The following is a 16,474-nucleotide window of genomic DNA, read 5'->3' as shown; positions in this document are numbered from 1 at the left end:
CTTTATGTGCTTAACTTGGAATGTGTTAAGCTGTTATAAAATTGATCTACAGGAATAAAAAAAAATGATGATGTTGAAATTATATAAATTAAAATTAAAATACAAAACAACAAATTTTATATAAGCAGATAAAATACATGTTTCAAATCATGCTGAAACATAATTAGGTTTAATGAATTCAAAATAAGATGTAGTGCAGAACTAACCCACAGTTGATACCGGAGTCATCAGAACCCAATTCACTGGGATTTGGATGTGGAAGAGGAGGAGGTGCAGGTGTTATATCACATTCTGGGCTTGGAGTAACATCTACTTCTGGAATACGCTGTAGAGCAGAATCCAAACTGCGATTACGATGATGGAGTGTTGAACTGCTAACACCAACCTGATTCACTGGAGGAAGCACTATTCCCATTGATCTTAAAAAGAGGCCAAGAAATACTCTTTTAATTTAGTAAGATAATAAAATTTTATTATAAATCAAAAAACTAACAGGTCTTCAAACCTTGCAGGTGCAAGCGTGCACATGCACACATATGATATTTATAGGATATTCACTCAGAACACAAACCTGATTTTGTTTTGAAGTTTTTGTTCCAAAATTTCAAAGTTGTCTTTGATGTCATAGTAGTTTGCAGTTTCAATTCATTTGATAAATTTATTAATTCATAGGGCATGAGTGTTTGAGACTTTTAAGTGATCAAAAGACCAGACTTTATAGAATTATATTATGGGCCCTACTTTTTTTTGAAAATGCTATTAATAATGATTGTCTTTCTGTAATTCTATAATCAAATTCATCTATCAACTTACAAATACCAATTCTCTGAAGCAGAGATCAATTATTTCTGGTTCCTACAAAATGGTGCCATACCACTTTAACTGACAGAGTTACCTAGACACCAGATCCCTACTAAAAAAGCAAAAATTAATAGTTTCCTTCTTTTATCTAGTAATACATCCAGAAAATCAACCAATTACTGCTTAAGCTTTAAGGAAACAAAATAAAAAAAACTGAAACGCTTATCTAGGGCATTAGAAAATGCTATAAAAACCAAAAAAATATGAATTTTTTCAGAGAAGTTTTCTTGTTCAAAGAGGTTTCATGAGCACTTTGTTCATAACATTACTATTTTACTAAATTTAAAATGAAAGAATGTCGCTATCTTATAACAAGTTTGCTTATTTGCAGAATATGTCCTGTCAACACTACTTTATGAGAATTTTTATTGCAATTGTATTACCTGTAAGAGAGAATACTTTGATCAAATATAACTTTAATTTATTGCATACATGGCCAATGGTCAATTTTTATTTTAAAAAAATAGTATAATTTATAACAGTGACGGTCATTCATTATTCTCCTACTTGTAGATATAAAACAATAAACCTTTTGTTATGTAAAAACAGTATGCAGGCTTAGAAAATAATAATTATTAGAAGATTTTAAAAGTAAAATATTTAGATTTTCAAACTGTCTTTTTTAGAAAGTTCAAATTAGAAAATTTTATTAATCACTATTTGATAACGGAAAGTTTTAATCACAAGAGGTTTAATTGTTACAACTGACCTGAAATCAAGGCTAAGATTTCGCTGATGATTGCTCAAACGAGTACGAGGCGATGGAGGTGTGGGACGCCCATGAACAGGAGGGACAGACACCGCCAGGTTCTGGCATAGTGGTGGTGAACTTGTCATCTGTAGACCATCACTGAAACAATATTTACTGTTATAAATCAATTACAATATTATTACTTCAAACAAAATGCAATTATAAGTAATTGAATAGAATAATAATAAAGCAAACAATAGGATTATTATTAAAAAATGCAAAAAGGAAAAAAATATATATATTTATAAAATATATAATTTATATATGGAATATATTATAATCCATTATATTATTTATATTTTAATATTATATATATATATATAAACCTAAAATCCAAATATTTGAAAAAGAGTAAAGTGGATAAATCAAGAGAAAGTGCTAGCAGCAGAGAGGATAGCACATCACTTACTACTATAGAAGTAACTTTTTAAAGCATTTAACTACAAAGTTTTAAAATAATATTTTACTGAAGTTGCTGATCCTCAACTTGTTACAATACATGACTGATAATAATCGTAACAATAGTCCTTCAGCTTATTCATCTAGAATAATAATAATAAACTTAAAAATGCTAAATAAATAAAAAATTAAAGTGCCTGGGTAGGATAGTAAAGACATTAGCTTACAGTCTCCTGGTTTTCCATAAAATCTCTAATGTCTCAGAAATTTGGAAGATCTAAAGTCACATAAAATGCCAATAGCTGGTCATAAAAAAAACTACACCATCACTTTACTTAAACAACAGTGATACAGTTTTCTTTCACGCTAATTAGTATCTGTTAGCCATAAATGACCACAACAGTTGATTTTACTGTAAAAAATAAAATCTGGAATGAACAAAAAATCATAACTATAAAACAGGGAATTGGAGATTTCTTACTCCAACATATCAGAGAAAACAATTCAAGGTAGGTAGGGCTGAGATTATGTAACATAACTGATAAAAAAATAAACAAAAAGTTCAACTGTATTTAAAGTAAAAAAATTGCTGTCACAATAACAATTGTGAAACATTTCCTATGGCAGCAAAGGAAAGTATACATGTACTAGCTGCTAATAACTATTAAATATATGCAATATTCAATCTTGAACTACTTAAAATACCAAATAAGGTTCATTTTAAAAAATTATGGGTAAAAAACCATCCATTCATTTAACTTTTATTTGAAAGATGTTTACAAACTTAAATAAAGAAAAATTACTTAAAATGACTGTGCCAATAATTTGTAAAAGAATGATGCTGCATTATTCAATGATTCCCTAGTAATATATAGCGCTGGTTCTCAAATTCTACATTGTAAATCATCGATATCTTGGGGCTTATTATGATAAACAATACTTTTTACATAGCCCCATAGAAAGTAATCCAATGGTGACAAGTTGGATGATCTTGCTGGCCATTCTATTTGACCCCTTTGGCCAGTCCATCTTCCAAGAAAATATTTCATGTACCTGAAGACTGAGATGAAGAGGGGCATCATTGTGCTGAAACTAAATGTTTTGGAAGTTGGGGGCAACATTTTGAATGCTTAGAATGATAAGTTCAAGAAGCAAACTTCATATTTCACTGCGTTTAAGTATTCATCAATAAATATAAGCCCTATCAAAGGTCCACCAACAATACATTGTCTCACGATAACAGTGTGGATTAACATCAGTCAATTATGGAAATTTACTTTGCCATTTAAAAACAAAATGTAGCCTCATCACTAAAAACTATGCTGTTTAATAAATTAAGATCTACACAAATATTTTTCATCATAATTTCGCAGAACTCAAGTCTTTGATCATAGTCATCTTCATTAAATTCTTGTATCAAACGAATTTTGAAGGGTTTGAAATTTTCACTTTTTACTGTTCGAATCACTGAACTTTGGCTAATGTTATATTCTCATGCTGCTGTTCAAGTCAGGGATGAGGATTATCTATAAATTCTTGTACAATCTCTAATGATTTATTATTTGTTGCAGATTTAGGCCTCCCTGATTTTTCCCTATTAATGCTCTTGTTTCTTCAAATCATTGAATGGTTTTTGACAATGTAACTTTTGAAATAGGGTTATGCTTATTAAATGTTATATTGAACAATTCACAAAATTCAAGATACAACCTAATTTTATCACCAAGCCACTCATTTTAAAAGTGTGACTCTCTCCTGTTCACTAAGTGACAAGTTGATAGCAATGTTAGCAGGTAGCACAGAAAAAATTAATTCAGTAAAGAACAATTACAAAAAAAGGTAAAAAAGGTGTAAATAACAAAAGTGGCTTTCAAACACAGTTAAGGTAAACAAAATCAATTAGCCAACCAATCACAAAAAGTTCTCATAAGAAACTAACAGTGTAATAATGAAACACTCTAAAATGTAATATTACACAATGAAGTAAGCTTCATTTTTACAAAAATGGTAAAAGACCATCAATGATCAGTATGATTAGGTGACAATATTTTTATTTATTTCTCATTAAAATGGAACAGAAACAATTTTTTGGTTAAAAAATAAAATCTTTTTAACTGTTTAAAATTTAAATTTAACTTTTAAAATAAATTTTAATTTAATTCAGTTTAATCTCTTTTTAATTAATTTTATTATCCGAGCTTTCTAAATTTAGTAATTTTCAAAATTCAAACTTTACCTCACCGCCATTATGGGTACAGACTTTGCACCAACTTTTTATTTATACCACTTTTCTTGCCTTAAAGAAACCTTTAAAACGATTTACCAAACAATGAATGTTACCATTTAAAATATTTGAGTTACAACTCCTGGGCCACCCCCAAGGAGTTGAAATTCTATTTCTTGTCAAATGGTAAAGTAGTTAACGAATACCTTATCCTGAACGTTACAGTAGTCTATCTGGAATGGTTTTAAAGTTGTTGAGGGGTTTCCATACTTTGACTCACTCTGTATCATATTAAAGTGTTATAAATGAAGTGTGGCTAAAAAAAAGTTAACACTGATCAATCTACAGACAAACAGCGTGTATGTGATGGTCGTTGAGGGGTTTCCATACTTTGACTCACTCTGTATCATATTAAAGTGTTATAAATGAAGTGTGGCTAAAAAAAAGTTAACACTTTTTTTTTGATCAATCTACAGACAAACAGCGTGTATGTGATGGTCAAATGGCACATGGCCAAGTCACATGACATCTCCTCTCTCCATTCCTGCTGCCAAGTTGACTTCAGACCCCTTAGTCAAGCCATGGCATTCATTCGTATCAGACCTTGCATCTGCAGCCTGTCAGAAAATTTTTAAGTGTTTTAAAAGAGCAACTCAATGTGAAATTCAGAAAATTCACTATAGAAACTGATTCTTTATTAAAGGAAGTATATGGTGGTGAATGTTTATCACACACTCAGGTTTTTCAGTGGTTTAAACAGTTTAAAGAGGAACGAGAAGAGTTTGAAGATGACCCATGTCCAGGACAACTATGCTTTTCAACATTCATGGGGTTGTGTGAGTAAATTGGGTATATGAAGGTCAAACCAGCAATACTACCTTAAAGTCCTAACTATTCGCCATGAACGAATAAGAAAAAAGTGACTTGAACTGAGGAAAAACAAGTCATGGATTCTTCACCAGGACAACATCCCAGCCCAAACTGCATTGTCTGTCAAGACATTTTTGACCAAGTATAAGATCCCTGTATTGCAACATCCACTTTATTCACCAGACCTTACCCAGTGTGACTTTTTTCTGTTCCCCAAGGTGAAATCAGCACTGAAAAGAATGAGATCTGAGACAGCTGAAACTGTGAAAGACAAAGTGATGGAAACCATGAACATGCTTTCTGAAAATGACTTCCAACACAGCTCTGACTAATGAAAAATTCATGTGGAGCGGTATAGGAATCGTGGAGGAATAAAACAATACTTTACTCAAGTCACTGATCCCGAACTTATATTAGCAATGAATATTAAATTGGGTACCTGATGTTAATAATATGAATACTAAAAATGAATGATTCATAATATTTATAACAATATTTCTTCTTCAGCTGTATTATTCTTAAAAACCTTCACAATTCATACCAGTCCCTAAATTAGTACTGCATTTATAATTAAAATTATATTTGGAAAACAGATGATAGTATCAAAAATAAAAATTGATATTAAAAACATGAAAATAAAACATTAAAATAATTCAGTGACACAAAATCCTTACATTTTAATATAGTTCTTGTGAAATGCAATTCAAGCAAAAGTTATCTTTCCATTTTACTCCAAATTCAAAGCCAGCAGTATCCAAGAAACAGTCTATAAAAAGGCAGCTCCGTTATCACTAGCTACTAGCTACGATTCTTTATCACATAGAAATGATCTGTAAAAAAATAAAATAGAATTTATTCAATTTAGAGTATAATTTGTTATTTTTAAAGGAAAATCTGTATTCTGACATTATATAGAAACAATAAACCAAGCTTCCATTAAGAAAGTTCCAATAGCTTTTGCTTCCTCAGTCTTTTAGACAGAGTCAGTAAAGAGACTAACAAGACCCATCATGCTTAACAAGTTAACAGAAATTAAGGAAAAGAAAAGGAGGGTGGAAGGAGAGGCTAGTCAACTCACAGAGAGCAAGTCTTTTACAATGCCACATTGCAGATGTTGAAGATTGATATCCATTATTTTAATTTTCTTTTCATAAACTCATATTTATGATAAATTTTAAAGACTACATGGAAATATTAGAAAATAAATACTTGAAAGATGAGTAATATGCTTCAGAAATATTTACAAAAATAAAACTTATTCATGTGTACGATTTGAATTTTAATTAATAGAGTATTTATGTTTGTCACAGTTAGGGTCCAAAGGATCATGCTTCATTGCTAGTGTCTAAAAGATTAAGGACTAAATAATTTTGAAGTTATATAAAAAGGTTCTTATATAGATTTTATTTATTCATTTATTTCATATTTTTTTGCATATCTATATTAGCGCAAGGTTTCAATATTTTTCAAGAACTGTAGCAAACTCTCTGAAGTAATGGCAGCTAAAATTGAGTTTTGAAATTTCTGAAAGATAAAAAACAAATAATTGCTGTTCCCACAGCTGGATAAAATATTGGTCTTAAGATGAACTTACTTGCAAATATAAAAAAAAAATTGGTAACAACATTGAATGTCAAGAATCATAAGGAATTTAAAGAGACTCCTACCAGAAAACATAAACAAAAACAGGTGAAAAACTTCCACCATCCATAATCTGAAATAAAATAACAAAAAAAAACCAAATGTAATAAAACAAAAAATGATGAAACACTCAAACTACTTTATAAACTCACAGAATTTTGACCAAAAAATGTGTTTTTCCTAACAGTTCATGAATTAATAGAAAAATTAGTCATAATGAGAAAATACAATTTTATGACAAAATTCATCAGCATTTTACAGAGTAAAATGTTCAGTTTTAATGCAAGCTTACAAACATAATCAAATTACAAAATATGGTAAGTAGATTTTGACAGTTCAAGACAATTTGAATTTTTGTACAACAAAATATAATAAGAATATCATTTAAATTAATAAAAATAGTAGACAGAGCTAAAGAAAATATTTTCTAGAAAAAAAAGAAAAAAATACATCAAAAATCAGTTACAACCCTTCATAGAAGAAATTATTACCCACTCATTCCAACCGAACAATTCATAATGAAAGTACTTTAATAAGAATTCCATACTTCAGGGTCAGAAAATTATACAAAAGTAATAACTCCAAAAGATGATTCTACATTTAGTGCAGGTGTTAAATTAACTGCTCATTGTTTATGTGATCAAAAAAGTTGTATAGTTAAATAAATATTTACAATTACTGAAAATGTTCTCATTCATTTCTTTCTTCCACGTGGTCTCAGCATTTCTTTTATATTATCAAATGATGATAAAGCATAGGTACCAAATGATAATACCATGGGTGAAATTTCACCATTAGATTTCAGCAGAGCTATGCAAGGATTTGTCTCATATGAAATGCCTAACTCCTTTTCCATATCTTTGGGACAATTCAACAAATTAATTACTATTCAGCACATAAATATTACAATACAGTTCTTTTGGTTTTTGGATTACTATTTTGAAGTCATTTCAGAATGAAGCCAGATTTTGACCCATTTTTAACTTTTACTGTTTTTTGTCAAACACTCTAGAATCTATGTAACACATGAAATGACAGTGTATATTTCTCTTTTAATATTAACTTATTCTTAATTCTTAAATCTATTCCCTCTAAAACGTATTCTTTATGTTAAAGTTTGTGTTCTTAAAAAAAATTATTCAATAATTATTAAAAAAATATAATACTCTCAATGTAGTATTTAAACATTTTTAATATAAATGTTAAAATGCCTTTAATGTAACTTCAGTACAATGTTGTACGCTGGTTGTAATTACGAAGAAGGTATGAAATAGATTTTTATTTAAGATCATATTTAATGAATTGTATTATATAATACAAATAAGGTGACTCTACCAATGATATTTTCAGTATTAAACAGTGCATTATTAAAACACCAAGAACTATGTTTTCTAGTTGGGATGTTTCTAACGTCATACAGTGGCATATGTACCATCCATATCCTAAACACAAAAATGATATTTTCACCAAACGTTCATATAGAAGAGCATTTTATATAATTTAACAATTTTTGTGTTCAACCCATTTCTAAATACAAGCTGTTAAAATGAGAATGTTTTGAAAAAGCATTTTTTGAGTCCTGCAATTTATACAAAGCACGAAAATAAAAGACTTCTTATTTTTTGTCTATCTTATCACATATATTAAACAAACTGATTATATCAACTGAATATCAGTTATATATATTTGTCGTAATGAATTATTTAACTATAAATTAAAAATATAATTTAAAATAAGCATTAAAAACAGAAATTAATTTAAAATTTAAAAACTTTATTTTTAATTTTTAAAAACTTGAAACTACATATATATAAATATGACGTCACGATTAAAAAATTTTAATTAAATTTAAAAAATAAAACAAATTTATACTATGTAACCTGGCCAGCCAATGTTACATTACGCTTATACTCCAATAGAGTAATGTAACATTGGTTGGCCAGGTTACATAGTATAAATTTGTTCTATTTATTTTATTTTTTTAAATTAATTTTGACATTGTATATATTTATAAGTAGTTTCAAGTTTTTAATTTTTTTTTAAATAAAAATTTACAAATTTGGAATTTTAAATTAATTAATGTTTATTTTAAATTATATTTTATATTTTTAACCAACATTTTGATTGTACTGAGTGTGTTATATGATTTGATAAAGAACTTAAAAACCGAATAAAAAAGAAAAATTACAACTCAGGTTGCCACAAAGTGCTTTTGGAATAATTATGAAAAAATAAGGTGTGTCATCTCATTTACTTTGTAATTCTGTACTTGGGTGGATCAAATTCGTTTCTGATAATTTTTTTTTTTATGGGCGAATAACGCTTTCGTGTTATCTTTGCCTGGAGTTTTTGATTATAAAAAATACAATATATAAAGAACTAATACATAACATATAATGAAGTGGTAATACAAATTCATTAAAAAATTCACAACACTTATATAATACATCAAAACAAACACTTCTGCAAATGCAGATTAAAAAAAAAAATACAATTGTTAAAAAAAAAAGAACTAACATCTTTTTCAGTTAATCCCAATTGAAAGATAATTAAAATAAATAATTCTAAACAACTCCTACCTCCAACTCAGATTGCTCATTATAATATGCATGCCACTTGTGTAGAGATGGATTTGATAAAATCAATCTTAATAAGTTAAAAATGGCATGAACCAATCAGAAATACATAATCTCCTTCCATGAACTAGTTTAGGAGACTGGGTAACATTTTTATAGATTTTTAATAGATTAAAAGTGTTTAACTTTTTTAAAATTAAATTCTTTTAGATACTGGTTTCCACTATTATTCAACAATGAAGATTCTGCTTCATTCTTGATAAAGTAAGTGATCTAACTACCCAATTACACTTTACATCCATTAAAACTTCCAAATCAAATATAACAACTTTGAAATCATGTTTCATGCAATACTGTCTTCATCTATAATGTTTAAAACAGATGCTCCCCTAATCTAGCTTCAGTCCTTCTTTTAGCCTACCTAGACAAGATTACTACAATTAATTATTCTGTCTTTACAAATTATTGCCTTTTTTATAGGCTTAGATTTATCTTCAGCAATACTAAGAGGCAATTTTTTCCTAAATATAACATTAAAGTTGTAATTTTTAAAAAACATAATCTTGCTGCTATAAGAGAGCTACTTTTGAGCATCTTTTATTTAATTCCAGCATTCCTGGAAATCAGTCATGAGGTTGGTTTACTGCAAACAAATATTATGTTGATAATAAACAGAAAGTGGATTAGTTTAATAGTGGATCAGTATATAACAAGTTTTTTTTTTAATTTTTAATTTATTGAGAAACTTTTGGTAAACGTTTTCTGTCATATGAACATTTAACTGTTATCCCTCCTTAAATTGTGGTAATGGGAGGATATTATAGAATCCTCTTTTTGAGAATGAGTTTATCTAATTCAACAAAGAAGTACATTAGGTTGTGGTGGACAATCTGAGTTGCTAAAAGTAGCAACTGGATGAACTGCTTTTTGTGTGAACTTTGTACTTCAGAATGGGTTTGCTTGTAACAATCCTTGCTTTTTTATTTACAATTATTATCATAATCTGGAGGAAAATAATAATTTTGTTGTGTTTCATAATATATATTTATCCTTTAATTATTAACTTATTACTTCTTCATTATGATGCTTTTATTTATTATATGTGTTTTTATTTATTACATGTACAATTCTTCTTTATCAAATGTCTATTTAAAACTTAGTAGTAAAAAATGTAAGTAACTTTATTTGTAAATGGTTTATGAGCACTTACTGCTTTGTAATTACTAACTTACAATTAATCTTGGGTCCATTTTGGCAACAATTATTTTCCAAAATATAAATTGAAAAATCAGAAACATTTGATATTACATTACAATTGCAAAATTATAAAACTTTTTCCAATAAAAATTGAAAAGCTCTAATAAATGCAATGAAACTACACATAAACCATATATGTAAGATGCATTAAAAAAAGTAGAGGGACTAAAACATAGAAGGAGGAATACCAACAATTTTTAAAGTAAAATTTCATAGAAAGATTTTCAACTAATTGCAATACATCTATTTTCAGGTAGATCAATGTAAAAAAATTGTTTTTTTTTTACTAAACAAAATCTTCATTTGTTTCTGTTTCAGATAATGTATATATTTCTATATTTGTGTTACATTATTTGCTAAAACCAGACAATTTTTAAAAAATCTATTACTTAGTAATAAACAAAAACTAATAAAAATAGACAGATTGTTTTATTTTTTAACAATGCTACATTAAGTTCATAATTTTAAATATTTTGGTGATCTAATTCCAAAGTATTACAGAATATAATTGAAAATAAGCATTATAAAGATGAAACAATGCCTCAAATACTGGAATACATACGCCATGTGCAAAAGTGATAAGGAAGTAGGCCACTGCGTTTAAAAAATAAAATAAAAAAAGTGTAACAGTGTCAGAAGAGGATGGAATCTCAGTAAATGGCCAAGTAACTTAGTCTAATAAATTTATTGCAGACTTACTTTGGGTTAGCCATTAGATGTCATCAAAATTAAACAGCCTATTTGGAGCCATCAATTGTCACAAACTGGACAATGATGAGACTCATTTACACTACTTTTGCCCAAAGTATAGTAAAACAATAGTGTAAATGAAATACATCTTTAATTAATGGTGATCAGTATTAACATATTAAAACTTCCTAAATCAGTTATAGAACAATCAAACCAGTTTTTAAAAATTTGAACTATAATGAATGTTTTTTTGATGTTATAAGATGGAAAGACCGAAAACAAAAAATTAACTGAAATTCAGCCAAATGAAATTTTAATTAATGAAATATTTCGATCTTAGAAGGGGAAGGAGCACATCAGTTCGAATCAGACTTCATCTCTTTTTTTTTTTAAATTGAAATATATCGATTTTTTATTAACAATTATTAACCTCTGATTGTAAAAAAATTTACAATAAATAATAATTCAATAATAATAATAAAAAGAAAAAAATTTCATATGTTATTAATGAAATAAAATTTTATGTACTTTTCATTTAAAAAATATGTATATATGCAATTTAATAGGCATACAAGGAAGTCATATAGTACCCACAACAGTTTTTTTTATTATGTACAACTGAATGTACTGATAAGCACATGAGACAAGCAGTTTTTTTTATCACCACATAAGCTTGAAGCTTGTGCATGGGATATGAAAATGGGATTTTGTAGTGTATGAAAATGCCATGCCTGACCAAGATTTGAACCCAGGGCTTCTGATGAAAGCCCAACATGCTATCACTCCGCCATGTAGATCTGTTACTTAAAAAATAACTGACACTACAAAGTAAGCTAAAATCAAATCAAACCCAAAATAAAAAAGGAATTACAAGAATGATAGGATGGATTTAGGAAATTCCAATCTTGTGCAGAACAAGTTATTTCTGTTTTTTGAACTGTTTTTCTGCAAAGCAATGCAATATCTAAAACCTATGTAGCATACTTTGTTGATTTAAAAAGCATACTATTCTGCAGACTGATAATCCCCTTTTTAATATATCAAAAGAATTTAACATGAAAAACTAACAAACAAAACTTCTGAAGTTAAGTTTTTAAGTGATGTTCCTAATCCTTTCCTCCCTGTTTGTTTAAAAACAGGAATAAGGTTGGGTGATGGACTCACTACTGCTTTTCATTGTATCTTAGAAAAAGTTATCAATGAGTGGAGAAACAAATAAGAACAGCAAAACCTTTCAAAATTGGCAAAGGAAGACGCTGCATGGTTGTTGACTCTCACCTTCGCAGATCATTTAGTTAACATGTTAGATAATCCCAAAATAGTAACAGAACAAATAAATATATTGCAAAATACTGCATAAAAAACAGGTCTACAATATATGACAAATATCAAGAATGCCCCAACTTTTTTAAAAATATAGAAAAAGTAAAACAGTTTAAATACCTTGGAGAAACTGTAGAGCAGATGGCCAAGAGAAAATTCCCTCAAGATAATGGGTGAAAAAATGGAATCAGTCACTTGTGTACAACACAAAAAATGTAGGTCTATACAAAAAAATCTATATAATGCAAAATAAGGCATTTGAATATAGTGATTTGCTTAGAATCATTGTACGGTGCAGAATATTTGATAATGATCAACACGGGTTCTTTAAAAGAAATCCAAAAGAAAGAAAAGGGATTTTTAAGGAAAACATGTGATCTTATAAATATTTAGACACACATTTAACAAAATATATATAGAGAGGGGTCTAAAAAATATACTCCCTGTTTGCCAGTTCATATCTCATGACAAATTTGACTTGACAAGACAATTTTTGGCACTGAGAGAGGGGGTTATGGTAAGTGTTCAAAATAACCACCTGCAGCTTTTACACAACACCTATGGTGCCCAACTGCATACCAAACTATGGCTGTTAGTGTATCTGGTAATGGCAGCACATGACTACCATTTTTTCATGTAGTTTGTCGACTGTTGCTAGTTTTTGTCGACACATGTCATTCTTGACGGTCTCCCAGAGATGTCAAATCAGGAGACCAAGTTGGGTACTCAACAGCACGTCTTTGATCCACCCACTGTCTGGGTAGAGTTTTATCAAGGTACAAACTGACATCTCAATTGAGATGGAGTTCAGTCTTGTTGCATGCAAAAAAGTTCATCACCATACAGGTTTTGGATGGCAGGCAAAAACCTTGTTTGAAGCATACCAAGATACATCTCACCAGTTACAGTACTCTTGAAGCCAATCAAACCATGCACTGATAGACCACACCACACAGCAACCCCTGGTAGATTCACTGCCCTTTCCACATGAGCGTGAGGATTTTCAGGAGCCCAGTAGACACAATTATGTTGGTTCACAGTACCATTAAGTTAGAATTGTGCCTAATCAGTTCACACAAACTTCCCAGCAAATTCCTCATCCTCGCCAACCATGTGCTGAAACCATTCACAGTACTCCTTCGATCTCGGTTATCCTTATTCATCATGTGTAGCAGTCTTGGAATGTGCACTTTCCACTCTTCGGAATGCTTCTTACACTTGATCGGTTCACCCCACTTTCATGCGTTCCCTAGTTCACTGAATTTTGCAGTGATCAGTTGAAATGTTGCAACACCACAGCACTGGATGCAGGACTTTTAGCTGTTTATGGTCAGCCAGATCTTTCCTGTGCACATCTTTAAACTCTGTCTGCCACTGCTGTTGTACCTTGTGAATGTTCTTGTACTTCCAGTACCACTTCAGTACAGCCTTGTGTTCAACAAACAATAAGTGATCCTCAGCCATTGTTGCTATTCGACTGTCTTCTGCTGCACTGGCTAATATGACTGGTTTATTCCATTACCAACCACCTACGCATACACAGCATAAATTGCCAGCTCCGTCTACCACAACAAATTTAATACCTTACATTAGATTAGCGAGTGTAAGTCTTTTTGTTTAGATATTATTTAATTACAAACAGAAATTAGATTTTTTTGGACTGCTCTGTATATATATATATAAATATATATATATATAGAGAAGAGACTGGCTCCATAAAATTTTAAAGATGTGATAATAAACTCCAAGAAAATCCTCCTTTTTCTCTGGAAAGTAAAACTCAAACTGTATACTGTGATGTTAGGACAGAATTAAATTAATCAGCTGCAGAAATTCCTGACTTACAAAGTAGGGGATTAACAAAAAATTCAGGAAAAAGGCCAGTGGGAGACTTAAAAAGTACTGGTAGGAAAAGAAGGAGAAGGACGCTAGGATTGCAGTCCATAACTGACTGAAACAAAGAAATAAAATTGACTAAAAATTGCATAGAAAATTAAAATCTTCTCTCCAAATTTTAAATATGTTGTTTTGATTCTAGTACATAATGCACAACTATGTGTTCAGTAATAATGGAATCAAACCACATAAAAATGTCATCAAAGTAATACAATCCTAGCCTAAAGAAATAGTACCTACAGTTGAGCAAAATTTACATGTAAATGACTGAGAAAAGCCCAACACATCACAGTATATCATTAAAAGCTAATTCCAAAACAAAGCAATGGCTGAATCATCTTTTCCAATAATATTACGTTTTTTATAAAATTTTAAACTACTATTAATAAATGAGGAATACAACAAGAGAAGGATACAGTATTTATAATAAGCACTCATATAATAATCCAGCACTCATTATAATAAAATTAATAATTAAAATAAGAATTCAGCATTTATTTTTATTTTATTCAGCAATTCTATTATACGTTGCAGTTAGTAACAAAATCCCTATACTTAAAGTAACAAAATTAGTACCAAAAATTTTATATTTTGAACCATTTCCATAAAATATTTACAAGTGTTTCAAAATGAAAATAAGTAAAATTAACTGTTAGATTTCACCAAAATAAGAAAATTAATTAAAATTTGAGTAAATTCTAAGGTCAATCAATGATTTAATAATACTGTTAACTAAAACATTCAGTATGTTTGTATGGTGTCTGTTGTGACATGAGGTTTCTTTAATCACATCTGTTTATAAACATAAATATACATGTTTGTATGCATAATGTATGGTAAATATTAATTAAAGTATTGTGGCAGGTAACAGTCTATTTCTTAACATTAAAAAATGATTAGATTAAGCCTTTTCTAGGGAAAAAGGAGATTTATCCATTTCTGACAATCTATGTAATGTATTATTATGTACCAAACAGAATAAAAGATTTATTTACATATAATTAAGTCTTAATAAATCCCTTGTTACATCATTTTATTTAGCATAAAACTGTAAACAACTAAGCATACACAGATTAATTAATGGCTTAAGGTAATCATCTACATAACTTGTTGCTTAGCTTTCATGAATGTCAACATGAACACATATTACTGCTTTTGTTGAAGTAGAATTAAACAAAAAATGACTACATTTTACAACAGAACGGGAATCAAGTAAGGAGACGAATCCAATAAAGCAATAATTTTAAAAGCACTCATAAGGTTTTAATTATGCACACATTAAGTACAAAGTATAGTTCAGACATGAGTAAAACGAGGAAACAATAGCATAACTGTGATATTAAATTACACTTAGTTTTTTACTTACTACAACTTACCACATTAATGAAAATATTCCTTCACTTACAGATAACGAGTTTTACTTTTTGACGGGGCAAGGCCCCAATTCGAAGGTTAACTTATGTTAAAGCACCAATTCACTCATACGCCAAGTAAACAGCAACATTCACGTAATTTATTTTACAAACAGTCAAAACCTTAAAAAATATAAAAACCATAATTTTCCCACAATAAGTAAACTATATCCATACTAAATTCCATTCTAAAAATCAAGAACACACTACCACGGCACTCATAATTTTTGACAGTTGGCTGACAGAGCCGAGCTGTCATCAAACGCCTTGGAAGGATGTATTTTTAATTACAAAATAAAAGCTGAAATTGAATATTCAAGTTTACATTTCTAAAAATAATCATAAATAAAAAGGTTACTACTAATAATGATAAAATTGATCTAGTAGATTGGGTAATCGTATTTTGATTAAATCACTTTGAATTATTCGATAATCTTTTCAACAATTAAGGAATATTTTAGAATATAAAACATCAGACACAGAAAAATATCTCATAACTTTTTTTAAGGAGACTCTTTCTGAATTAACCTTTAATTTAAAAGTTATGTTAATTATTACAAGTATCCTCGCGATC

General features: G+C 29.2%; 1 protein-coding gene across 1 annotated transcript in view; it reads right to left on the bottom strand.

The window, feature by feature from the left end:
- The window catches only part of fwd (phosphatidylinositol 4-kinase beta fwd), a 115,631-nt gene extending 99,507 nt beyond the window's left edge, over positions 1-16,124 (bottom strand). The window contains exons 1-4 of the mRNA XM_075359288.1: positions 15,865-16,124; positions 5,780-5,935; positions 1,571-1,711; positions 207-419 (exon numbers count right to left, since the gene is read on the bottom strand). Coding sequence (XP_075215403.1) covers positions 207-419; positions 1,571-1,698 — 341 coding nt within the window. The 5' untranslated portion in view covers positions 1,699-1,711; positions 5,780-5,935; positions 15,865-16,124. The remainder of the gene's footprint in view (positions 1-206; positions 420-1,570; positions 1,712-5,779; positions 5,936-15,864) is intronic.
- Between the last annotated feature and the right edge of the window lie 350 nt (positions 16,125-16,474).

Source organism: Lycorma delicatula, chromosome 1 (genome assembly GCF_047948215.1).
Source record: "Lycorma delicatula isolate Av1 chromosome 1, ASM4794821v1, whole genome shotgun sequence".
NCBI classification, from domain to species: Eukaryota; Metazoa; Arthropoda; class Insecta; order Hemiptera; family Fulgoridae; genus Lycorma; species Lycorma delicatula.
The sequence above is the reverse complement of the archived record's forward strand: the minus strand, read 5'-3'. Positions and strand labels throughout refer to the sequence as shown.